This window comes from Petaurus breviceps, unplaced genomic scaffold, assembly GCF_028583685.1.
Source record: "Petaurus breviceps papuanus isolate PSGF00001 unplaced genomic scaffold, PetGlider_PUasm1.0 38, whole genome shotgun sequence".
In the NCBI taxonomy this organism is placed as follows: domain Eukaryota; kingdom Metazoa; phylum Chordata; class Mammalia; order Diprotodontia; family Petauridae; genus Petaurus; species Petaurus breviceps.
Window position 1 is genome coordinate 38,211,726 of NW_027186304.1, and position 24,375 is coordinate 38,236,100.

Consider the following 24,375-nt stretch of genomic DNA (forward strand, 5'->3'; position numbering starts at 1 on the left):
TATAACACCTACATCCCAATTAATGTGTGATCTATGCTATAACACCTGCATCCCAATTAATGTGTGATCTATGCTATAACACCTACATCCCAATTCATGTATGACCTATGCTCTAACACCTGCACCCCAATTCATGTGTGATCTGTGCTCTAACACCTGCATTCCAAGATTGTTATGAAGATTAAATGAGGTAATAATTGTAAAGTGCTTAGTGCAGTGCCTAGCACATAGTAGGTGCTATACAAATGGTAGCTGCTGTTATTTTTAGTAGTGACTGATCTGTGCACACTGTTGTCTGTTTTTCTTTCCTCAAGTTGTTTGCTTTATCAGCATTTACCAGTGACCAGATTTGCCTGTGCCTTGGCTTGTGAAGCAGAACGCTTCCTGCTTAATGGAATGCCGAGAGTCTTGGCCACTAGGAAGCCCACGCCTGAACATCCCATCATGGCTGACATCAGCGGGAGAGAGGTTGGGTTTCAGTGTTATCCTCCAGTGTTATTTTTGCTTGTTTGTTTGCCGTTTTTGTTTTTTTGTTTGTTTGGGTTTATTTATTTATTTTTTTTTTGCTTTCTTTGAAGAGGGGAAGGCAGGAGAATTGGGGTTAAGTGACTTGGCCAAGGTCACACGGCTAGTAAGTGTTGAGTGTCTGAGGCTGAATTTGAACTCACATCCTCCTGACTCCAGGTCTGGTGCTCTGTTCTTTGCACCACCTAGCCACCCCTATCCTCTCATTATTAACAGATGCCACTTCACACCACGTCCTTATTTCTGACTTAAAACAAACAGACATAGGTTATATTTTACTTTTCCTCAGTTTCTTCCCAAGTTGAGAGGGACTCAGGACGATTTCTCTCAACACATCACTAGTCAAATTATTTCCCCAAGCTCCCATTATAATAAAATTGATAGTTGCATTTACATAGTGTTTCAAGTTTACACTTTAAACATTATCTCACAACAACTCTGTGAGGGAGGTGCTATTATTATTGTCCTTTTCCATGGGAGGAAACTGTGGCCAAGAGGGGTTAGGTGACTTGTCCAGGGTCACACAGCTAGAGTGTCTTCCTGACACCAAGTCCAACACCCTATCTGTTGCACCACCTAGCCATCTCTGTCATCATCAGCTACTGGTCCTTTTCCTTTGGGGCTAGACTAGGCACCTCCACCCCAACGTAAGACTGAAAAAGTTCTGAATGTGGCAGTTTCTACCAGGAACTCAGAATACCCTGTCTGCTCACCCCCCCTTCACCCCCATTGGCTTCAGGAAAGATTCTCTCCTCCTCCCCCAGGCCCCTTCCCCCAACCTTTCAGGCCTGGGAGAATCTATCTTAATCTAAAAACCATAAAGGGTTGTCTTATAGATTAAGGGCCTCTGGAGGGCCTGACAGTGCCTCTCCTTCCCCTTAGGCTAAGGAACTGACGATCTGAAATGGCTAAATTCCTGGAGCTCACACCTGTGACACTGAAACCACAGGGCTTAGTTCTGGCCTTAGGCTACAGGTTGCCACCCATCTCTGACTTTTTTTCTTTCCATGGATCCCTTGATACTTAATAGCTTATACTCACAGATATTAAAATGTTATTAATTTCAGGTTTGGGAAGAAAACAGGTCCCCAAATGTGACATAATTTAAAACTCTGTCTATTTATTTACACTGATTACTTTTTCAGTGTTCACTATTTTAAATTATAGGAGAGAAAAGTTTGTTTGGGGACTTGATTTGCCATGTGAAAGAATACATTGTTGGTGGAATCACATTTCACATTAACTACTGTAGGAACTACATTATTATAATGCACATTCTGGGGACTTTGTGACTTTGGCAAGTCACTTTACTTCCTAGGCCTCAGTTACCACATCTGTAAAATGAGGTGATTGTAAAAATTGATGATTTTTTTTAAAGAGGCAATTGGGATTAAGTGACTTGCCCAGGCTCACATAATTAGTAAGTGTCTGAGGCTGGATTTGAACTTGGTTTCTCCTGACCCTAGGCCTGGTGTGCACTGTGCCATCTCACTGTCCCTTTTTTTATTTACTTATTTTAAACATTTCTTTGAGGAAATCAGGGTATGATTGCCTTTTCTGTATGTCACAGAACCCCTTTTAGCAGTCTGCAGAAGTCTATCCTCAGAATAATGTTTTTAAATTAATAAAATTAAATATATAAGACTTAAAAAGAAATCAATTACATTAAAATACAGTTATCAAAATATTTTATAAAAGAAAAGAAAACTTACAAGGAAGCAAAGAAAAGATGATAGCTCTCAACACAACATGCAGTACTTTATTACAAAGGCTTTTTTGAAATGGAAATTTATTGCTATATATTATGAATCCTCTTTTACCTTCTGCTGTGCACATGACGTTTGTTTTTCTTAATTTGTATTTAAGTTTATAATATATCCTTTTTCTTTTCTTATTTGTATTTAAATTTTAGAAAAATAAAAAAATAAGAAAAAATATTTAATAAAACAAGTTTTAAGATCCCCAGGTTTAAGAAGTTCTGGGTTAAATGTTTTTTGAGGGCCCTTTCAGTTCTACTTCTGTGATCCTTTGATCCTACGTGTAGAGGCTATTAATTTAGTTATGTTTTTAAAAAAACTGTTTTCTTAAAAGACTCACTTCCATGTTCTCCAAGCATCTGGAAGGGATCTATCAATGATGACAGACTTCCCAGGGTATGGTGCTGGTGATTCATTAGGAAGTGTCCCTTCCTCTGATTCATCCTTGATTTAATTCCCCAGCTTTGTGGAAGGCAGCTCTTTGCTGCAGGGGCTAGAGAATAAGGAGGATGAATATTGATTTTTGGATGATGCATAAAATCCAAGTCTGGGCTGCTGGCTATTCTCAGAATTTCTCCTTTAAGGAGATGCTGCCTTGTTTGGATTTCAGGTGAAATAGTTATCGTTTGCCATCCAGAAATTCATGGACTAATATAATCTTAGAGCTGGGAAAGGAGCTCCTTCCTTCCAGTATTCCAATGGTCATCAACCTTTGCTTGAACACTTCTAATGATGGCACACTCAGAAAAACTCTAGACAGCCGTTTGTTCTGGACCAGCTCTAATTATTAGAAAATTGCTTTTTATTTTGAGGCAAAACTCAACATAAACTCCCTGTAACCTCCAAACATCTGATCCCATTTCTGTCTTGTGGAGCAGAGTTTTTGTAGGGCTTGTGAGACAACTGTAAAAACAAATGAATAAGTGTGGCTAGGTGGTGCAGTGAATAGAGCACCAGGCCTGGAGTCAGGTGGACCAGAGTTCAAATCCAGCCTCAGACACTTGACACACTTACTAGCCATGTGACCTTGGGCAAGTCACTTAACTCCAATTGCCCAGCCCTCCCCCTCCAAAAAAAAAAATGAACAACAACCCCCAAACATTCCATTCTTAGCTTATCATACTAAAACAGGCAGTTGAATGAATTTGACCCATGGCTATCATTTGACCCCTGTACTGGAGCTACACAGAGTTAATTTAATCCTTCTTTCACATAACCTTCCCTAGGTTTATGTGGTCATAGATTTCTATCTGTAAGGGCCTTAGAGGTCATGGAATCCAGCTCCCTCATGGTTCAAATGAGGAAACTGAAGCCCAGTAAGGTTAAATGACTTACCCAGGGTCACACAGCTAATAAATCTCTCAAATATTCAAAGAGAGTGATCATGTCCCTTTGCTTCTCTTCTCCAGAGGTTACACACCCAGAATTACTTGCATTAAGAATAAACATGATAACAGCTCCTGTTTGCATAGCACTTTAAGGTTTACAAAGTGCTTTCCTTACACAAAGCAGTTTCCAGATCTCACCGTCGCACTCAAGCTTCTGTGGACACCCAATTCTGATTTGTTAATGTTTTTAAAAATATGGTGCCCAGTCCTAAAGAGGCACAGCAGCCCTTGAGCTGTGCTTTGGGGCAGTACAGAGTATAGTAGAAAAGGTAATTTCATAGAAAAGGAGATTTAGAACTGAAAGGGCACAGTAGAGATAAAGGCTAATCCCCCCATTTTCCTTTGATCTGAATGTTATACTTCTATTTCCCTTGCCTCAAGTTGTCCTGTGAGGCCTAAAACAGTAAGACCTGGGTTCAGGTTCTCCCTCTGACAGTAGCTGTATGAACATAGGCAAGGATATGTCCCCAGGCAACTATCGGAGACTATAAACTACAGACAGCCCATTGGATGGGGAGTCTGTATTCATAAATGGACTTTCCATACTGGGAGGCTCCCACATAGATGGAATCATAGGTCCAGACCTCCAACCCCGGCCCCTCAAAAATAAGATCCTGTGAAATTTTAGAAGTCACATTGTACTGTTTGTTCATAGCCATCGTAGGGAATCACTGAACACCCCACCCCCCATGTCTTTTTCTGCATGAACGACTGTCAAGTTAGGTCTTCTCAATCATTGCCTTTTTGAAACTAAAGCTAGATAACTTTGAATACTGAGTCTTTCATGCATCATGTTAACCTTTTCCTCTAATCTTTGCTTCCTCTGCAAATTTAACAAGCCTGCCATCCATGGAGACCTCTATGAAATGCCACAAGTGCAGGGATTCTTACTCTAGCATCTATGGACTCGTTTTTTAATAATATTTTGATAACTTTATTTCAATGTAATTGTTTTCCTTGGTAATCCTATGTAGTTTATGTTTTTAAAAGCATTATTCTGAGAAGGGGTCCTTAGGCTTCCCCAGACGGATGGAGAGGTTCAGGACAGGTTGAGAGCCTCTAGCCTAGAGACCTTCCCACTGATCTCATTTGAAATTCCTCTGTCTTAAGAGAAACAATTTTGTTACAAGGGATGGCTTTTGGGTAGGGCAGTAGGAGGGATATATTTGGAAGCTAATGTGATACAAAACCAAAAGACATCAATGAAAGCAGCAGGCAGTTTAAAAAAATAAATACAATATATGATTAATGATAAGAGAAAAAAGATAACTTGTACCATTTTTTTCTGTCCTTTATCCAAATTTCTAAAAACCCACCAGCTTTAACCGTTCCATGCATAGCAAACATTTCCAAGAAGCCATTGAAAAGACATCCTACGGATAGTACATTAAGAAAAAGAATAAAAAGCTGTGGTAGACCAGTAGTCAATATTAACTTCTCACAGAAAAAATTCCAAGGACTCACTAGCAGTTGTTCTCAGGACCATGCAGTCAAGTAAAGGCAGAGTCTCACCAGGGCAGCTAGGTGGCGCCATAGTGCACAGAGTGCTACGCCTGAAGTCAGCAAGATTCATTTTACCGAGTTCAAATTCAGCTTTAGACACTTCCTAGCTGTGTGACCCTGGGCAAGTCACTTAACCCTGTTTCCTCATCTGTAAAATGAGGAGATGGCAAACCACTCCAGCATCTTTGCCAAGAAAACCCCAAATAGGGTCATTAAGAGTCAGATACAACTGAACTGAAAAGGCATCACCAGAGATCAGGCTCTTAGAGGATAACATTGGGAGGAAGGTTAGATTTAAATGGTGGCCACTTGGAACTGGTTGCAGAGCCCGTGGTGATGCAGAAGACTGAGAACTATGGTTCTGATACAGGCTAAACAACCCCTGTAATCTAACACAACACTGAACTAATCCCCAGAGTTTATAGATTCCTTTTCAGATTTGAATTACAAAGGTTTCTTTTGATTGGGAGAAATGATTGAAAAATGATGTAGCTAGACTTGGTGTCATGAATATCTGAGTTTGAGTACTAGCTCAATTACCCTACACGTAGGGTCATGTCACGTAAATGCTTTGACTCAGCCTTAGTTTCCTCATCTGTAAAGGGGAGATAATCGCCCCTCCTTTGAAGACTTGTGAGGATCAAAACAGATAGGAGGTGCTTCACAAACCTTTAAAGTGCTATATAAATGCTAGCCCCCCTCCTTCTTATAATTATTATTATTGATTAACAATTTTTTACAGAACACTTCAGAGTAGGACCTTAAGAAGAATCTGCTCCCTTTATACAATGGCAATTAAAAAGGTTTTATTTTGATTTTCAGTTGCAAATTCTCTCCTTCCTTCCACCCTTTCCCTACCCATTGAGAAGGCAAGAAATATGAGACCCATTACATATATGAAATAGTCCAAAACTTATCTCTGCATTAGCCTGTCTAATGGCATGTCTTTAGATGCCCTAATAACTTTGCCAAGTCAATAAAAATGGAAAAGTCTCCTGTGTGTGTCACCTTGCAATAATACCCTGTCTCCATTGAATTCCCCACTAGGCTGAGTTACATCTGACCCTGAGCATTCCTCAGGTTGACCACTACGTGATAGTTCTTGAATACACCAACGAAGATGATCAGCTCTACGTCGCCGATGTGTTTGTCAACAGCCCAAGTCCTTCATCAGCAGGTCGAGTGAACATATACAGCTGTAAATACAGGTAAGCAGCTTCTCTACTCATGAGTGGAATGCAGATAAAGGTTTTCTTGTAGGAACTTTTATTTATATTTTGGTAGGGCAGTATATTTTATTTTTATTTTATATTTTATTTTGTATATATTTATATTTTGGTAGTATTTCACTTTTGAGAAGGATTTCATTTTTTTTAATGAGTCACATCATCTCTCTTCTGTTTCCATGTTATTTTAAAAATTCACTTCATTTAGAACCCACTTATGGTACAACAACACATTCAAATGGATTAGGAGGTCTGCTAGGTGCTGCAGTGGTTAGAGCTCTTGACCTTGAGTCAGGAACATCTAAGTTCAAATCCTGCCTCAGACACTTAGTAGCTGTGTGATTACTACCTCATCTGTAAAATGGGGATAATAATAGCACTGGTACTTAGCACATGTGGCACATAGTAAGCACCATGTAAATATTAGTTATTACTGCTATTGTTATTTTAACAGCTTTGTAGACTAAATTCTGTAGCATTACATGAGGCAAAGAAGTCACAGAAACAAGAATTATGATTAGAATATAAGCTCCTTACAATGCTGTTTAAGTTTCTCCAGGGAATGCACTCTCTTATCTAAACTGTATATCTCACACAAGCCTAGCTCTACATGCAGTAGGAACTTAATAAACATCTATTATTTTATGCTTTAGAAAAGACATTAGCCTCCCCTCTCAAAGAAAACCCTCCCATACATGAATCTATGTTGTACTCTTCAGAATAGGAGATTGACATCATATCCTCAGGCCAAAAATAATTTGTTATTTAATTTTAAATTAAACACTGAAGACAGAAGCCCCCTTTCCAAAGGATTTAACAATCCAAATCTTCATTTTGCCAAAAAAAAAAGTTCTTTTTTATTAAAATAGTACATCTCAAGACCTTGTGGAAATATTTAGGGAGGCAATATGCTTTCATTATAGAGGTAGCACTCGGATTACTTCCACATGGGCCAAATTAGATATATAATTGAAAACCACTGGAGTCCTAAGCCACCTTTCCAGCTTTCAACATTGCTAACAGTAAGTGGAAAATTGCATTGAACTTGATAATCTTTTTCATGGCTTCCTACCTTTTATTAACACTACTATTCATTTTGTCATTTGCTGAACCAAGAGGCCATGAAGGGCCTAGAGGTAAATGCTGTGAGGGGAAAAGACCACTGGACTGGGTATCTAGAGACTTGATATCTCTTCCAAAACTTTCTCACTAGTTTTGACCTCTTTGGGTATCAGTTTCCTTACCTATAAAATGTCATGATTGGGTCATTGCTAAATCCAATGTCCTGATGTTTATGTTTCTATAATGAGGAGGAATAAACAATTGAACATTATTATGGTTGACAGTTTCTTAATGGAGGCACCAGAAGAACCAAGAAGTTATGAGATACAATATGACATAGTAGAAAGTGTGCCGAATTTGGAACCAGGAGAACTGAGTTCAAATTTAGACCCTGGTATTTATTAGCTGTGTGACTGACAAGTCAATGTCAAGTCAACTAATCTCCCTAATCCCCCATTTTCTTATCTGAAATTTTTACTTCTCTTACCGCCTACCTCACCAAGTTGCTATGAAAAAAGCATTTTATTAACCTTGAAGTGCTATGCAAATTGTGCTCTTGATATTGTTTATCAAAACAGGAACGGTTATTGTCATTTCCTGAAAGTAGTTTTTACAGGAAGTCATGCTAGAAAAATCACCAGGACACTGAGCCCTGGTGGGAAAGGAAATAGAACTTGGACAAGAAGAGAGTGAACTGGTGAGAGGAGAGGTAATGTGCTCCAGAGGTCGACCACTTTGCATGCTTCCCATTACTGTCAAGGATCAGAGCTGCAAGCTAACTTTATCTTGATTTCCCATGGTGTTTATAGATGACTTTAGTCATTCTCAATTTCAAGACTCTTCTGCTAATGATCTATTCTAATTTCATTCTATGGAGCTCCTACTATGAGTAGGGCGAGTAGAGCAGTGGATAGAGTCCTGAAGTCAGAGTCAGGAAAACCTGGGTTCACCTCCCACTTCTGACACCTATAAGATACATGACCGAGCAGCTCACTTAACCTCTGTATGTCAAGTGTTTCCCTAGGACTTGCCTAACAAGTCAAGGATGGGTTGTGAGCTGCACCCGGAGAGGGAATTTCCAAATAAAGAACCTTCCATGATGATGCAATGATATCTGTCATGTATGGGCAGGGCGTTGTGCTAAGCACTGGGAACACAGATATGGTAGGAAGAAGACTAGCTACCCAAAGGTTCTGTCAGCAGAGTCATGATTCTTGCAGATTCTGTCAATTTCTGGACTATGTGTCTGTCATTCAAATATTATCCCAGCTGAGATCAGAGAAGTCTGTTAGCAGAAGGCAATGAAACCATCTAGGCAATACCTCTACTCCTCGATAATTGTTTCTTCATCTAACTAATAATTAGGGAGATTAGGGATTTTTTAGCTGCAGGCAACCAATGAAATCATTTAGGCAATCCTTTTTTGTTCCATTGTTTCAGTTGTGTTCGACTCTCTGTGACCTCATTTTGGAGTTTTCTTAGCAAAGATACTGGAGTGGTTTGCCATTTCCTTCTCCAGTTCATTTTACAGATGAGGAAACTGAGGCAAACAGGATTAAGTGACTTGCCCAGGGTCACGCAGCTAGTAAGTGTCTGAGGCCAGATTTGAACTCATGAAGATGAGTCTTCCTGATTCCACCTTGCAGCCCCTAGGCAATCCTTTTACTCCTTCCTAATTGATCTTTTAACCCATTAATAACGAGGGAGATCAAGAAAGGTCTACTATGGAAGAAGGAACAGTGCTAGGGATTCAAGAAAACTAGGAATTCGTGGATGAGGAATTGAGAACATCAGGGACGTGGAAGTGATGTATGGAGAATAGCAATTCTACCAATATTGGAGATTGATTGGAGAAGAAATGAGAGGGAGTGATATAAGGATTAGTCTGGAGAGCTGTGTTAGAGTCCAATTGTGAAGGACTCCCTGGAGGTAAAATAGTAAATCACTCCTGCTCCTTGAGCAAGGGAGGGGTATGGTTACACCTGGGCTCAAGAAATATTAATTTGGCAGCTATGTAGAGTAAAAATATCAGACAAGAGGTTGGATTAAACTAAAATGTCATCGAGAAATATCTAACAAAATAAATCAAATAAAAATACCACACAACATAGATAATGTTAATTTGTTCTTTTTCTGAGTCAATGAATAACCACAGAGATCCTTCTGTACTGTCCTTTCTATTGAGTTTGACACCACTGATACAAAGAATGGATCAGAAAGGGGAGAGAGGCTTGAGTCTAAGAGGCCAAATAGGAGACGAATGCAGTAATTGGAGTCATTGAGGATGAGAGAGGGAATGGGAAGGGAAAATGGAGAGACAGGGTAGTGGATAGAGTGCTGAAGGCATGGATTTGAATCTGGGGAAGTCACAACCTCAATACTCTAGTCTTTATGAAAAGGGGATTGTACTCAGTGGCCCCAAAGGCTGAATCTGTCATCCTGTAGATGTGGCAGATTTGGGGGAAGGGAAATGGACAGGACTTGGTGGAGAATGAATGTGGCCAGAGTGAGGAGTTCATCATGATACTGAGGACACCATTATGCTGAGTTGAATAAGTTTACATTTTAATACAGATAAATGTAAAGTTTTTCACTTGGGTTAAAAAAAATCAACTTGACAAGTAAAAGGTGAGTAAGCCACGACTAGACAACAGTTTGTCTGAAAAAGTTATGGACTGAGTCAGAGGTGTGATAAGACATTGAAGAACAAGGGTGGGGACCTACGTGGCCTCAGGGCCACAGATTCCCCACCCCTGGCCAAGAAGACATTACAATGTCAGACTGCTTTAAGAGAGGCAGTATCTAGGAGTAGGGAGGTGATGGTCCCGCTCCAATTTGCACTGGTCAGACCATGCTCGGAGTATGTGTTAAGTTCTTGGTACCACCTTTTAGCAAGAACACCAATAAAAGGGAGACTCCCAAGGAAGGCAGCCATGCCCATGAAGCATCATGGGCTCATACTCTGTGAAATTTGGTTGAAAGAGCTGGTCCATCAGAAAGGCTGTTCTGTTTGGTCCCAGAGCTTAGAACCTGGTTCACAGAAGCTTCTAGAAGGCTCGTTTAGTCTTAATGAAAGGAACAATTTCTTAATCATTAGTGCTCTCCAGAAGTGGCCTAGGCTTCCTTGGCAAGTGGGTAGGATCCCCTCCCTGAAGGTCTTCTACCAAAGGCCAGGTGACTATTTTGGGGGGTTTGTTACAGAGGGGATTTGTATTCAGTTATGGGCTGGGCTGCAGTCCCTTCCAACTCAGAGGGCCTATGATTCCTGGCATCATCTTCAAGTCACTTAACCCTAATCTAGATGAATTTATCTGAACAATGAGGGTGTGGGACTAGATGATCTCTGTAATCTCTTTCAGCTTTAACTATGATTCATCTGCAGCCCAATTCCAAGGGCCACTTACCTACAGGGTCAGCCTTAGGAGTAAATTCTTAGGAAGTCTGGGCACCAATTATCACCATTTTCCTAAATGACATCACACTTGTGCCTAAGGTTCCATAATTCGGCCATCATTCCTTTGGATTAAGGATTCATGTTCTTAAAAGGAATAAATACTCCATAAGTTACTTGGATGATATGGCTGGAGAGCTGGCCTCAGAATCAGGAAAACCTGGTTTCAGCTCCTGACTTCCTTACTGTGTTACAAGTTGTTGCAAGTCATTTAATCTCTTCTTGCCCCAGGATACCTTCTAAGATTACTAGTTAGAGAGCAGGTAGTGATCTGCTCAGGCAGAGGTATTTTCTCCACCAGAAGTTCCTTACAACAAATCACAAGTCCATTCCCTTAAAAAATGAAAATTAAAAAAAAATCTATCACTACTAGGCCTTAACCTCCCTCCAGGCTTTTGTCCCTTTCTCATCTAAATACCTAAAAAAGAACTGTCTATACTTGTTGCTTCCAGTTTCTCTCCTTTCTTTCACTTCTCACCTTCACTGCAATCTGACTTCTTACCTCATCATTCAATTGAAACTGCTGTGACAGGGGTGGCTAGGTGGTGCAGTGAATAGAGCATCGGCCCTGGAGTCAGGAGGACCTGAGTTCAAATCTGACCTCAGACACTTAACACAAAAAACTAGCAGTGTGACCTTGGGCAAGTCACTTCACCCCAATTGTCCTGCAAAAAAAAAAAAGAAAAAAAGAAACTGATGTGTCCAGAATCAGCAATGATTTCCTGATTGCCTAATCTTATGACCCTTTCTCAATGGATAGACCACTGGACCTGGAGTCAGGAAGACCTGAGTTCAAATCCAGCCTCAGACACTTACTCAGTCACTTCTGTGACCCTGGGCAAGTGACTTAATGCTGTTTACCTCAGTTTCCTTATTTGTAGAGTGAATCAGAGAAGGAAATGGCAAACCATTTCAGTATTTTGGCCAAGAAAAACCCCCAAAGGGGTCACAAAGAGTTGGACATGACTGAAAATGACTAAACGACAGCAACATAGCCCTTTCTTGATCCATAGGCTTCTTTTTTTTTTTTTGGAGGGGGGAGGACAGGGCAGTTGGGGTTAAGTGACTTGCCCAAGGTCACACAGCTAGTAAGTGTTAAGTGTCTGAGGTCAAATTTGAACTCAGGTCCTCCTGACTCCACGGCTGATGCTATATTCACTGTACCACCTAGCCACCCCAGATCCTTAGGCTTCTTAACTGAGGCTTTCTATGACATTTGACACTGTTGACCACCTCTCCCTTCTCTGGTCTTTTCTCTAAAACTTAGCTTGGCACCATCTGTCTGAATAGTCTTTCTCAGTCTCCTTAGCTGGATCCTAATGCACAAACCTCACCCTGTCCTAGGCCCCCTTCTCATTTTTTTCTCTGTGCTTTCATTTGGTGGCCTCTTCAGCTTCCATGGATTCAATTAGCATATCAATGCAAATGACTCTCAGGTCTGTAGGATCCAGGCCCTTTCCCTCTGCTGAGCTCCAGTCCTGGTTCTCCAACTACCATTTCACCCATAGTTGTCTTGCTATGTCCAAAACAGAACTCATTCTCTTTCCCCCAAAAGGTACCCTTCCTCTGCATTTCCTTGTTTTTGTGGAGGGCACCACCAGCCTTCCGGTCACCCAGGTTCACAGTCTTGCTGTCGTCATCCCTCCTCACTCTCATTGAGAGCCTATATCCTGTCAGTTGTCAAATCTCGTCATTTCAACCTCCCTGGCATCTCTCATATCTGTCCCTTCTCTCCGATTATGTAGGCCACACCCTAGTTCAGGACCTCATTACTCCCACTGGGAGTATTTCATTGGTCTCCTTACCTCAATCGCCTCCCCAGCCTCAACATTGCTGCCAAAGTGATTTTCCTAAAGGATGGTCCATGTCACTCGCCCAAGTCCACAACATGTGGTGGGTCCTTGTTGTCTGTAGTATTGAATACAAACTCTTCTGTTTACAGCCTGGCCCTGTCCCACCTTTCCAGCCTCATTATGGTCTTTTTGCTGCTCCTCACATGTGACTGTCTCATCTTTATGTCTTTCATTTGGCTGGCTGGTTATGGTGCGTGGTACCTGTCCCTCCTTGTCTACCCGTCTTGGAATTCCCGTTTCCTTATAAGACTTCATTCAAGCACCACTTTCTGCAAGGAGGCATTTCCAGGTCTCCCCAGGTGCTAGCGCCTTCCTTTCCAAGGTTACATTGTATGTATTTTCTATGTACTTATTATATATGTGCGTGTTGTCTCCTCCATTAAGATACAAACTCCATGAGGCAGGGGCTCCTTTGCTATGTATCCTCAGTGCATAGAACGGAATCTTCAGCATAGCAGTTGCTTATTAAAATTGATTGATCTAAGACATGAAAGTGTTGGGATATGAATTAGTTGTTGAAGTATCTACACCTGTGAAATGACACGTTTCTTTGGAGACACTGGAATAGTGAGTGCCACATTTGGAGGGAGTTTGGTATAGCTGAAGGAAAACTGCATTTGGGATCAGAGGGCCTGGGTTGGAATTCTGGCTCTATCACCTACTGTGTGTGACCTTGGGCAAGTCACTCCCTGGCCTCAGTTTCCACATCTTTAAAATGAGAGGGTTAGAATAGATGGCCCTTGAGATCTCTTTCTACTCTTAATCTATGATCCTATGACTGTGATGAAAGTATTCTTTCAGGACAGATGGAGATAGGAGATAGGAAGACAGACCTGGAAGGTGGTATTTGGGCTGATCTTTGGAATATCGGTACTAGTTGAAAAGCTCACTTTCCTATTACTTTTCTCATATGCTCAACACTTAAGAATCTGTGTCATCATTGAATTTTTAAACCAGGTAAAAAGGTACCACACTTGGTCAAAATATGAGAGACTGAAAAAAAAATCAAAAACCTCAATGAGAGGAGAAAAATGAGCAAAATTCTGGGAGATGAGGGTTTGAATTCTGCTCCCTCTTTCAGCTTCCTCTGCCGGAGTTTTGTGGTGGATGACCTGAATCGTGTTGCCGTGTACGAACTCTTAGCAGATGCAAGGATCCAGCTGAAGGCACATTTGGCCCGTTTCCTTCTGGTATGTGATTTATCTGTTGTTGCCTTGCTTTACTAAGAGCATTTTAAGCAGTAAATGGAAGTGAGGAAGAACAAAATTAGAGGTGGTGAAGTGTCCAAGAGTAGAGCATAGACCTGAAGCCAGGAGACCTGAGTTCAAATTTGGGTTCAGATACTAACTAACTGCATACTTCTGGACAAGTTGCTCAGCCTCTGTCTGCCTCAGTTTTCCCAGTTGTAAAATGGGGAAAATAATAGCATCTATCTTCCAGGGTGATTGTAGGGTAAATTGAGATAGTATTTGTAAAAACACTTTGCAAACCTTAAAATAGCATATAAATGCTAGCTATTGTTATTATTAGTTCAATGGAAGCTGCAGCATACAGAGATAATAACAATGATAATAATAGTTAATTTATATATCACTTTAAGGTTTGCAAAATATTTTACAAATATTATCTCATTTTATCCTCACTACTCTGGCTACTGGAATTTAACAAAAGAGTAAACTGAGGCAACTCTCCAAACAAGATAACATTTATTCACAGAGGCTTGCTGCTGCTTGTCAATAAATGGGCCAATGACTTCTCTTCATTAAAGCAAAAAAAAAAAAAAAACCCTGGCAAAAGGACAATTCTCCTTATATAGATTTTGGGGAGTATGGAACAAAGAACAGAAAGAGAACATGGTAGATAGCATCATGGGATTGAGGGTATTATGATTGGTTACAGATCTGAGGTGCAGGGAACAACATGATTGATTGAAAGTTTGGGAATGGAGGCTAGCAATGACCCTGCCTTCTTCACTCATGAGACTAAAAAGTACTTTTTGTTAGTTAAAATCCAGGTGTGAGATAGTGGCCCAGACTTTTGGACAGCAAACCAGACATCCTTGAAGGATAGCTTGGTAGCATAAAGATATCAGATGGCCCAGCTCTCTTTCTATTCAGCAAAATTCCTTGAAGCAAGAAGAGATGCATTTTTAAACTTAGCTCATTACAGGTCACCTGAATTCTAAAGAGAATTCTAAAGTTCAGAGGCAAAAAACCATGACTTAAGCAGTTACAGGACAAAATCAATTATCCGTAAGTAAGATCAATAAACAGGATCAATCTTAATCTTCTCACTACAATTCTGTTAGGTAGGTGCTATTACTATCCCAAATTTATGGATGTGGAAACTGAAGCACAGAGAGGTTAAGTGATTTGTCCAATGTCACATAGCTAAAGTTAGTATCTATGGCTATATTTGAACTCAGTCATTCCTGGCTCCAAGTCCAACACTATCCATTTGACCTTGGGTCAAGGTCATTCAACCAAATTTCTCTAAGAAGCTGGGTTATAAATTGGTATTGGTGGAGGGAGTTTCCACACTAGCAATCCCCCACACTGATGAAATCATAGATCTAGAACAACAGCAATAGCCAACTATATACAATTGACACTAACCAGTCATATTTGGCAGAATAAATGAAGTCATTATTTTCAGGATCACAGTAAAAAGGGACAACTTTTTGAATATTGAAAACAAAGAAAAATAAAGGTAGTGGGATGGGGCTAGGGAGAGTGTGAGGAGAGAGTGGTCAAGAACATTGGAAATGTCTCAGGCAGTAGCTTTGTCAAAGAACCAGATATTCCCCTTGATTCATTGTTTAAGCCATCCCCATTAAAGAATCCTGCCCATAATTGGATTTCCTGGTCTTTATGTTCTATAATGTTTGAGAATATTACAAAGCAAACAAAAAAAAAAACACCACCATGAAGAAGCATTCTCCTTTATTACTCTCAAATGGTCCAGGAGCCCTGAACTGGTGAGAATTATTGCCATTGTCCTTCTTGCTAGCTGGAGACAACTAGCTCTTTTACTGAGTTTTGGTCAATTTATTTTAAGAAACTTTTTGGATCACTTTGTAGTGAGAAAAATTATTATTTTGCTGTTAATAACCAATTATTGTATTAGAATCCAAGATTTTCTACTTTTATTTTCTCATGTAAAGCCCAGCCTTAATTACTTTGTTTTTTGTATTACATAGTCCCAGAATGTTAGAATGAAAGTTTCTTTTAAAGTAAAAAACAAACAAACAAAAAAACAGTCTCTGAAAGACATGACTGATTGATGAGATTGCCCTTTCTCTCTGGGAACATGCACTTAGGTCTTGGTGGACCCTACCCAACCATACTTCTGTTTAGAGTGTAAACAGAATCCAAACTGGGTGAGTTCTTACCTCAAGGAGAACAGCTTCTATCCTTGTACCCCTCCATTAGAAGTTAGGATGATCCATGAAGGAGAAAATCAACCAGAATGGTCTGGATGGAGATGGATTCCTCTGTCCAAATTGCTGGAGGTAGCTGAGTATCATGATCAAGTCATATTTTCAGCAGGAGAAGCTGGAGACTTCTAGCCCACCTCTTTATTAAATGTCCTCCAGTCAGGGCTAATTTTCACTTTGCATTCTCTTTCAAAAAATATTTAAGGCTTTCAGACTTTCCATGTTTTTTTGTCTTTGGTTTTTTGAGAGAAACTAAGGACCATCAATTTACTGATTTTTAACTAGCCTAATTAATAAATTGATTACTAATTACCCAGAAACTCTGTCTCTCAGGGTTTTTTATGTATCACAATTGTAATACTGGGGATGCTGGGAAAACCAAGAAATCTATTGCTTTTCCCATCAGACTCTCTAGTAGCTCCTGGATTTCTCCTCCCTCAATACTTATTAACAGACATAGTTCCTGTATTCCGGTGGTATGGATTCTTTCTTGTGTGTGTTCATTTTCTCTCATTTTGTTTGAAAATCTTTAAGAACAGCTCTTCCTTTTAATATCTTGCTGACCTCAGCACCTGGTATGATGTACTGCATTTAGGGATCTTCCATTTAATAACTGAAGCCTACTGATTGACTTCTATTTTCCCATGACTGTTAAAGTACACTGAGTTCTTGATCATGGAGATGTAACTGTAGTGTAGTGAAAAGAATGCTTGCCCCAGAACTCAAATCCTGCCTATGACACTGATAAACTATGTGACTCATGGCAATCACCCAAATGATCGGTATGTATTTATTAAGTACCCATTGTATACCAGATGCTAGGGATACAAGTACAAGTCACCTAACCCCTCTGTACCTCAGTGTCTTCATCTATAAAATGGGTATTTGTGGTACCTCTCTCCCAGGGTTGTTGTGAAGATCAAATGAGATAATATAATATAAAATGCTTTCCAAACCTACTACTTCTATGTAACTGTCAGGTGCTATTATTATCTCTCCTAATAGAATAATCCAAACTTTAGACTGAGCTTTGGAAGACCATATTTTTTACATCTAAATTATTTTCATTGTATGTATGTTGTTTGTCATTCATTTGTATCTGACCCCATTTGAGGTTTTTTTGGGCAAAGATATTGGAGTGGTTTGCCATTTCCTTCTCCAGCTCATTTTACAGATCAGGCAACTGAGGCAAACAGGGTTAAGTGACTTGCCCAGGGTCACACAGCTAGTGTCTGAGGTCAGATTTTAACTCTAGAAGATGGGTCTTCCTGATTCCAAGCCCGGTATTCTATCCACTGTAACACCTAGCTGTCCTAACATTGTAAGCGTACCACCTTCATTTAAATGTAGCTATATTCTTTTTTTAATTTTCTTTTTCTTTTAAAATTTATTTATTGACTTTTAGTTTACAACATTCAGTTCCACAATCCCTTGAGTTCCAAATTTTCACCCCCTCCCTATTCTCCCCCTCCATCCCCTATAGCGGCATGCAATTCGATACAGGTTCTACAAATACCTTTGCATTAAACATTAGTCAAGTTGTAAAGAAGAATTATAACCAATGGAGTGAAAAACAAGAAAGAAGAAATAAAAAAAAAAAACACAAAACAGAGAGAGAAGTAGTTTGCTTCAATCTGCATTCAAACTTTGTAGGTTTTTTTTTTTTGCTATTTGTTTTTTTTTTTCCAATGCTTTATCAACTTCTGGTTTACATCATTCATTTCCGCCAGATTTTGAATTACAAATTTTCTCCCCATTTTCCCCCTACCCATAGCCCCAAAATAGTAGTCCCACAGGATATCCCCTCCTCCAATCTGCTCTCTCCCATATCTTCTCCTATAACCCCTTTGACTTTTCCAGTAGGGCATAGTAGATCTCTATGCCCCAGTGCCTGTATATCTTATTTCCCAATTACATGTAAAATAGTATTAATAATAGTATATATATATATACTTTTTTTATTTAAACATTTGATTTTAAAACTTTGAATTCCAGATTCATTCCCTCCCTCCCTTGTCACCCACCCTTACTGGGAAGATAAGCAATTCAGTATAGGTTATACATGTGTAGCTAATGCAAAACATTACCATAGTAGATATATTGTAAAAGACTAACTATATTTCCCTCCCTCCTATCCCACCTCCCACTTGTTCTATTCTCTACTTTGATCCCCGTCCCTTTTCAAAAATGGGTGCTTCCAACTTCCCTCCCCCCCCAGCCTGCCCTCCCTTCCATCATCCCCCTTCTCATCCCCTTCCCACCTACTCTCCTGTAGGGTGAGATACCCTATTTAGTATGTATGTCATTCCCTCCTTGAGCCAAATTCAATGAGAATAAGGTTGACCCATTCTCTTTTGCCTTCCTATTCTTCCCCTCCATTGTAACTATTTTCCCTTGCCTCTTCTATATGAGATAGTTTATCCCATTCTGTCTCTCCCCATCTCCTCTCATTATATTCCTCTCTCACCTCTTAATTTCACCTTTTAAGTATCATCCCTTCCTATTAAATTGGTCCTGTGCCCTCTATCTATGTATACCTGTAAACATATATATACACATTCACATATGTATTCATATGCCCATATAGCCTCCAATATAGACATATATATATTTTTTTTTCTAATCCCTTCAACTATTTTCATATTGAGAAAAGTTTCATCAGTTATAATTATCATTTTTCCATGTAGGAATATTAATAGTTCAATTTAGATAAATTCCTTATAATTTCTTTTCCCTGTTTACCTTCTCATGCTTCTCTTGCTTCTTGTATCTGAATGTCAAATTTTCTATTTATTTCATATTCTTTCATTAAGAATGCTTGAAAATCCTCTATTCCACTGAAAGACCATATTTTCCCCTGAAACATGATACTCAGTTTTGCTGGGTAGGTGATTCTTGGTTTTAATCACAGCTCCTTTGCCCTCTGGAATATCATATTCCAAGCCCTTCGATCCCTCAGTGTAGAAGCTGCCAGATCCTGTGTTATCCTGATTGTGTTTCCACAGTATTCAAATTGTTTCTTCCTGGCTGCTTGTAATATTCTCTCCTTAATCTGGGAATTCCAGAACCTGGCTGTAATATTCCTAGGAGTTTTCTTTTTGGGATCTTTTTCAGGAGGTGATCGGTGGATTCTTTCAACCTCTGTTTTGCCCTCTGGTTCTAAAATATCAGGGCAGTTTTCCTTGACAATTTCTTGGAGGATGATCTCTAGGTTCTTTCTTTGATCATGGCTTTCAGGTAATCCAATAATTTTTAAATTATCTCTCCTGGATCTATTTTCCAGGTCAGTAGTTTTTCCAATGAGATATTTCACATTGCCTTCTATTCTTTCATTTTTTTTGGATCTGTTTAATAGCATCTTGATTTCTCATAAAGTCACTAGCTTCCATTTGCTCCAATCTAATTCTGAAGGAATGATTCTCCTCAGTGAGCTTCTTAGATTCTTTTTTCCATCTGGAAAATTTGGCTTTTTAAGGCATTCTTTTCCTCATTGCCTTTTTGAGCCTGTTTTGCCATTTGAGTTAGTCTATTTTTTAAGGTGTTATTTTCCTCAGTCAGGCTGTTGACTCTCATTTCATAATTTTCTTGTATCATTCTCATTCTCTTCCTAATTTTTCCTCCACTTCTCTTATCTGCTTCTTAAGGTCATCTATGGCCTGTAACCAGCATGTATTTTTCTTAGAAGCTTTTGGTGCAGGAATTCTGACTTCACTGTCTTCCTCCTGTTCCATGCTTTGATCCTTTTTATTTGCAAAATAGGAGTCTAATGTTGGATTCTTCTATTTGCTTTGCTTCCTTTGCCTGGTCATGTCACCACTCAGTCACTTGACCCCTGGGTTTTTTGCCACAGTAGGACTCTGCCACCAGACAGGGGAGCTTCCTTCCAAATGCTGGGATTTTCTCAGCTGCCAGAGGTATTAGTTGGGTGCCCTCTCTGAAGCCTCCACACTCTCTGGCAAGCTGGTCACACATCCCAGGACCTCTACCCTAGACTGCAATCCAGATCCAAGCAGGTTAAAGCAAGAGTGATTACCCCTCAGACTGGTTGCTTGGTCTCCCTACGATCTGCAGGCCAGGAGCTGAAGCTGCCACATGGTGGAGGCTTCAGGGTGCTTCTCAGCGGCTTCTTGCCCCAGGGGAAGAGCACTCCCAACTACTGGATCCCAAAGTCCACACTGCACTGACTTCTCACTGTGTCCTTCACATCTGTGTGTTGATAATTCTGGAAGGGGCCACAGCTGCTGGTGATCTGGAGTTCCTCCAGCAGGTGTGTGGTCAGGCTCACCCTGGGGCTAAAACCTCTGCCTCACCTGGGGCTGAGGTTGGCTCGGAGAGTGCTGTGCTGGCCAATTCCTGCTGGCCTGCCAGGCTGTCCTCAGTGGGAGGTTAGCCTCTCTGTGTCATTTTGTGGGTTCTGTAGCTCCAAAATTTGTTCAGAGTCCCCTTTTACATGAATTGGAGGTGGTGGGAGCCAGAGCCCAGCAGAAGTCCTGTTTCTACTCCGCCATCTTGACTCCCCCCCCCCCAAAACCTGTAGCTATATTCTAATGTGTTGAAAATTTGTAATACAGAAAACAAAATAATAAAACCATTCTACAACTCACAGTCATTTATTGAGTTTCTCCATCCTGACTCACTTAACTCACCTCCTATTCTCTGTACAGTCCTGGGAATTAATTAGCCCATTTTCTCTACCGAGACAAAGGGTCAGTTTAAATCAGAGGCTTGGAACAGGAAGATGAAGATTTTAGAGTTTAATTTTTCTACTTCCTGGAGACTGTGAATTACCTGTCTGGGGAATGAACTTCCTCGTTTTTCCTACCAAGAAAAAGGATGGTTTAAATCAGACAACTCTCTAGTTAAACCCTGTGATTCACACCTTAATTGGAATGAGATGGTAAAGGTTTTAGTGTTTATATCTCCTACAAACCAGAAACTGGGGTCAACTAATGTGTACTAATTAAGCAGTGTAGGTGACAATATCCATCAGAACTTGATAGTAACTTCTTCTCAGCCTGAATAATCTGCCTATGAAATATCATAGATCTGTTTCTTACTACATTTTGGAGATCACCAAGGACTGGTAAAAAATAAAAACCCAAAACTTTGAAACCATTCTTCTAAAATAGTTCAAAAGTGATGCTGCTAACAAGTTATTTTCTACCCTAAGATTACATCATCCCTCTTTGGTATAGTTATTGGCAGCTTTTGTCTTGGAGCAACAAAACTTGGGGACTGTTATTGGTTTTCTCCAGGGGTATTGTTAAATTTCCATTGGCTAGTTCCAGGATACTCATTTATTGATGCAGTCAGTACTTGTAAGGAACTTGTTTAAAAGGATTAACATAAAATAACTTAAAATGCAAATCTGTATTATTAGCAGCAGCAGCCAGTGGTCAAGGCATGGGACTGAGGGTAGGGTCAGAGGCTGAGTGGGTTTCTATCAGTTGACCATGGCCTGCTCAGAAGTCTGAGCTGAAGTGACTGCTTGGAATCTGGGGCCTAGGGTGGAGTGAGTATGGAAGTTGGGTGAGTTTTGCTAACTGACCAGCCAGAGGAGCAGCTACTTGATAGAAAAGGGGTAGGTAGTGTTGGAGGATCCAACAGAAAACAAAAATGCTGGAATGCCAAAATGTTAGAAGTTTCCTTGGGGTCACCTCTGACCATGACTCACTGTGTAATCTTAGACAAATCCCTTAATTCCTCTGGATTTAGGCTCTTTACTTGTAAAAAGTGGGCTGGATTATTTCTAAGCCTCGCTCTAGCTCTGATTTTCTTTTATTCTGCCATATTTAATTATTCATCAAGTCTTCCTCTCAATTCCTACTGCCACCAGCCTGGTCCAGGCTCTCAATCACCTCCTTGCCTACATAACATACTCTTAGCTCATTGACTTTAATGTTTCACCTTCTAATTTACCCTGTATATCATGTTGTTAAGCTAATCTTCCTAAAATATCATTTTGATCATGTTTTTCCATTGCTTCAAAACCTATAATAACAATTCCTTGTTGGCTATCAAGACAGATAGGTGGTGAAGTAGATAGAACACTGGGCCTGGAATCAGGAGGACTGGAGTTCAAATTTGACCCCACACACTTACTAGCTGTGTGACTCTGGGCAAGTCATTTAACCCTGTTTGCCTCAGTTTCCTTATCTGTAAAATGAGCTGGAGAAGGAAATTGCAAACCACTCCAATATCTTTGCCAAGAAAATCCCAAATGGGGTCACAAAGAATTGGACATAACTGAAACCACTGAAGAACAATAATTGGCTATCGAATTAAACGGAAACTTCCCTATACTTGGCGTATCAATAGCCTTACCCATTGTACTGTGAGCTCCTTGAGAGCACAAAAAGGTCTTTTACCTTTCTTGGCATCCCCAGAACTTAGCACAATGCAATGTACACAACAGGTAGCTAATAAATGTTTATTGACTGACCTATCCCCTATGTTGTTGTGGTGATTCTGTCATTTTTTTCACTCACGTCTGTCTCTTTGTGACCTAATTTGTGTTTTTCTTGGAAAAAAATAATGGAATAGTTTGCCATTTCCTTCTCCAGCTCACTTCACAGGTGAGGAAACTGAGGTAAACAGGGTTAAGTGACTTGCCCATGGTCACACAGCTAGTAGCTAAGGCCAAAGTTGAGCTCGGGTCTTCTTGACTCCAGGCCCAGCACTTTATCTACTGCACCACCTAGCTGCCTGAACTATCCCATACCACCTATCCAAACTAGGTTTCTACTCCTTCCCACCATAGACACTCTAGTCTCTGGTCAGTCTCCTCACTTGACTAGAAATGTTTTCAGACATGTCTTATCTCTCCCTTCATGGAATATTCTTTTATCTCCTTCCACCCCACTATGAAGGCCTACCTTTAAATCCCACCTGCCTCAGGAAACTCAGGACTCTAGTTCTACATGATATATTCTTCTCAGACCTATAGCACTTATAGAACTAATAGTACACCACATAACTGAACACCTAATTAAACATAATGTATCATGTTATTCTCTGTTTCACAGTTTTCTTATCCCTCCTCCTTTCCCCAACTAACTTGTTGAAGAGAATAACTGATGTATGTTTTTGTGTCTCTCAGAATACCCAGCATGGTGTGGTGGGATAATAGAATCTCTGATTTATGGCTAGAAGAAATCTTAGAGGTAGCCTTGTCCAAACTCTTTGTTTTATAGGAAAACCCAAAGAAATTAATTGACCGAAGTTTCATGGGTGGTTGAATTAGGACTTAAAGAAGGTCCTCAGACTCCCATTCCAATATTTTTCCCACCATCCCATGGTAATGTGCACCCTGGCCAAATTCTGTTGCTACTTGCTGACTGGTCAATTGGTATGGCTTTCTTTCATAAGAAAATTCCTATGAAATTATGAAAAAAATATTCTTATATATGTAACACACTTTTCACATTTTAAAGCATTGATTTTGAACAGGTAGGCTTTTTTTCCCAAAACATTTTTAGCTCTTTTGGTTCCAAGAAAGGATACTTTTTTCACTGTTCTCCAAGGGCAGCTCAATGTATTCCAAGAATAATTTCCATGGTTAAGATAGTCATTGAGGCAAAGTTCTTATTCCCAATGACAGCTGGATTTTTCTCATTGAAACAGGACTATTCCAACTCCACCTTCTCCATTAAGAATGAAAATTATCTTCTTGAAGATTCTATTTGAAATTTATTTTCAAAAACCCTACCTCACCATGTTTTGGAATTTAAATTACAAACAAATTATCTAAAGATTTCTTTTTTTCACTTCATGGGAACATTGTTTATCCTATACATGCCAATATATTCTTTTTAGGCAGCTGCTAAAAGTAAGGTTTTAGTTTGTCATTCTTTCCCATTACTAGCTTTTGCTTTGACTAATACCTATTATTGACTTACTGAGATAGCTTGGTGGTGTAGTAGGTAGAGTGTTGGATTTAGAGTCAGGAAGACTAAAAAAGCAACAGGCTTTTAAATCTGCCCCTAGACACTTCTTAGCTGTGTGATTCAGTGCGTCATCTAATCTAAGTCTCAGTTTCCTCATCTGTAAAATGGAGATAATAGGAACACCTACCAGGGTTGTTGTGAGGATCAAATAAGATAACTTATGTGAAGTGTTGTGCAAACCTTATTATATAAATTCTACATAATTATTATTTATGCTATTACTATTAT

At 39.8% G+C, this 24,375-nt stretch overlaps 1 protein-coding gene across 2 annotated transcripts in view; it reads left to right on the forward strand.

Moving 5' to 3' along the window:
* The window catches only part of LAMA3 (laminin subunit alpha 3), a 343,942-nt gene that overhangs the window by 189,542 nt on the left and 130,025 nt on the right, over positions 1 to 24,375 (forward strand). For both annotated transcript variants that reach the window (XM_069099797.1, XM_069099798.1), the window contains exons 26-28: positions 315 to 468; positions 6,221 to 6,381; positions 13,847 to 13,955. In XM_069099797.1, coding sequence (XP_068955898.1) covers positions 315 to 468; positions 6,221 to 6,381; positions 13,847 to 13,955 — 424 coding nt within the window. The remainder of the gene's footprint in view (positions 1 to 314; positions 469 to 6,220; positions 6,382 to 13,846; positions 13,956 to 24,375) is intronic.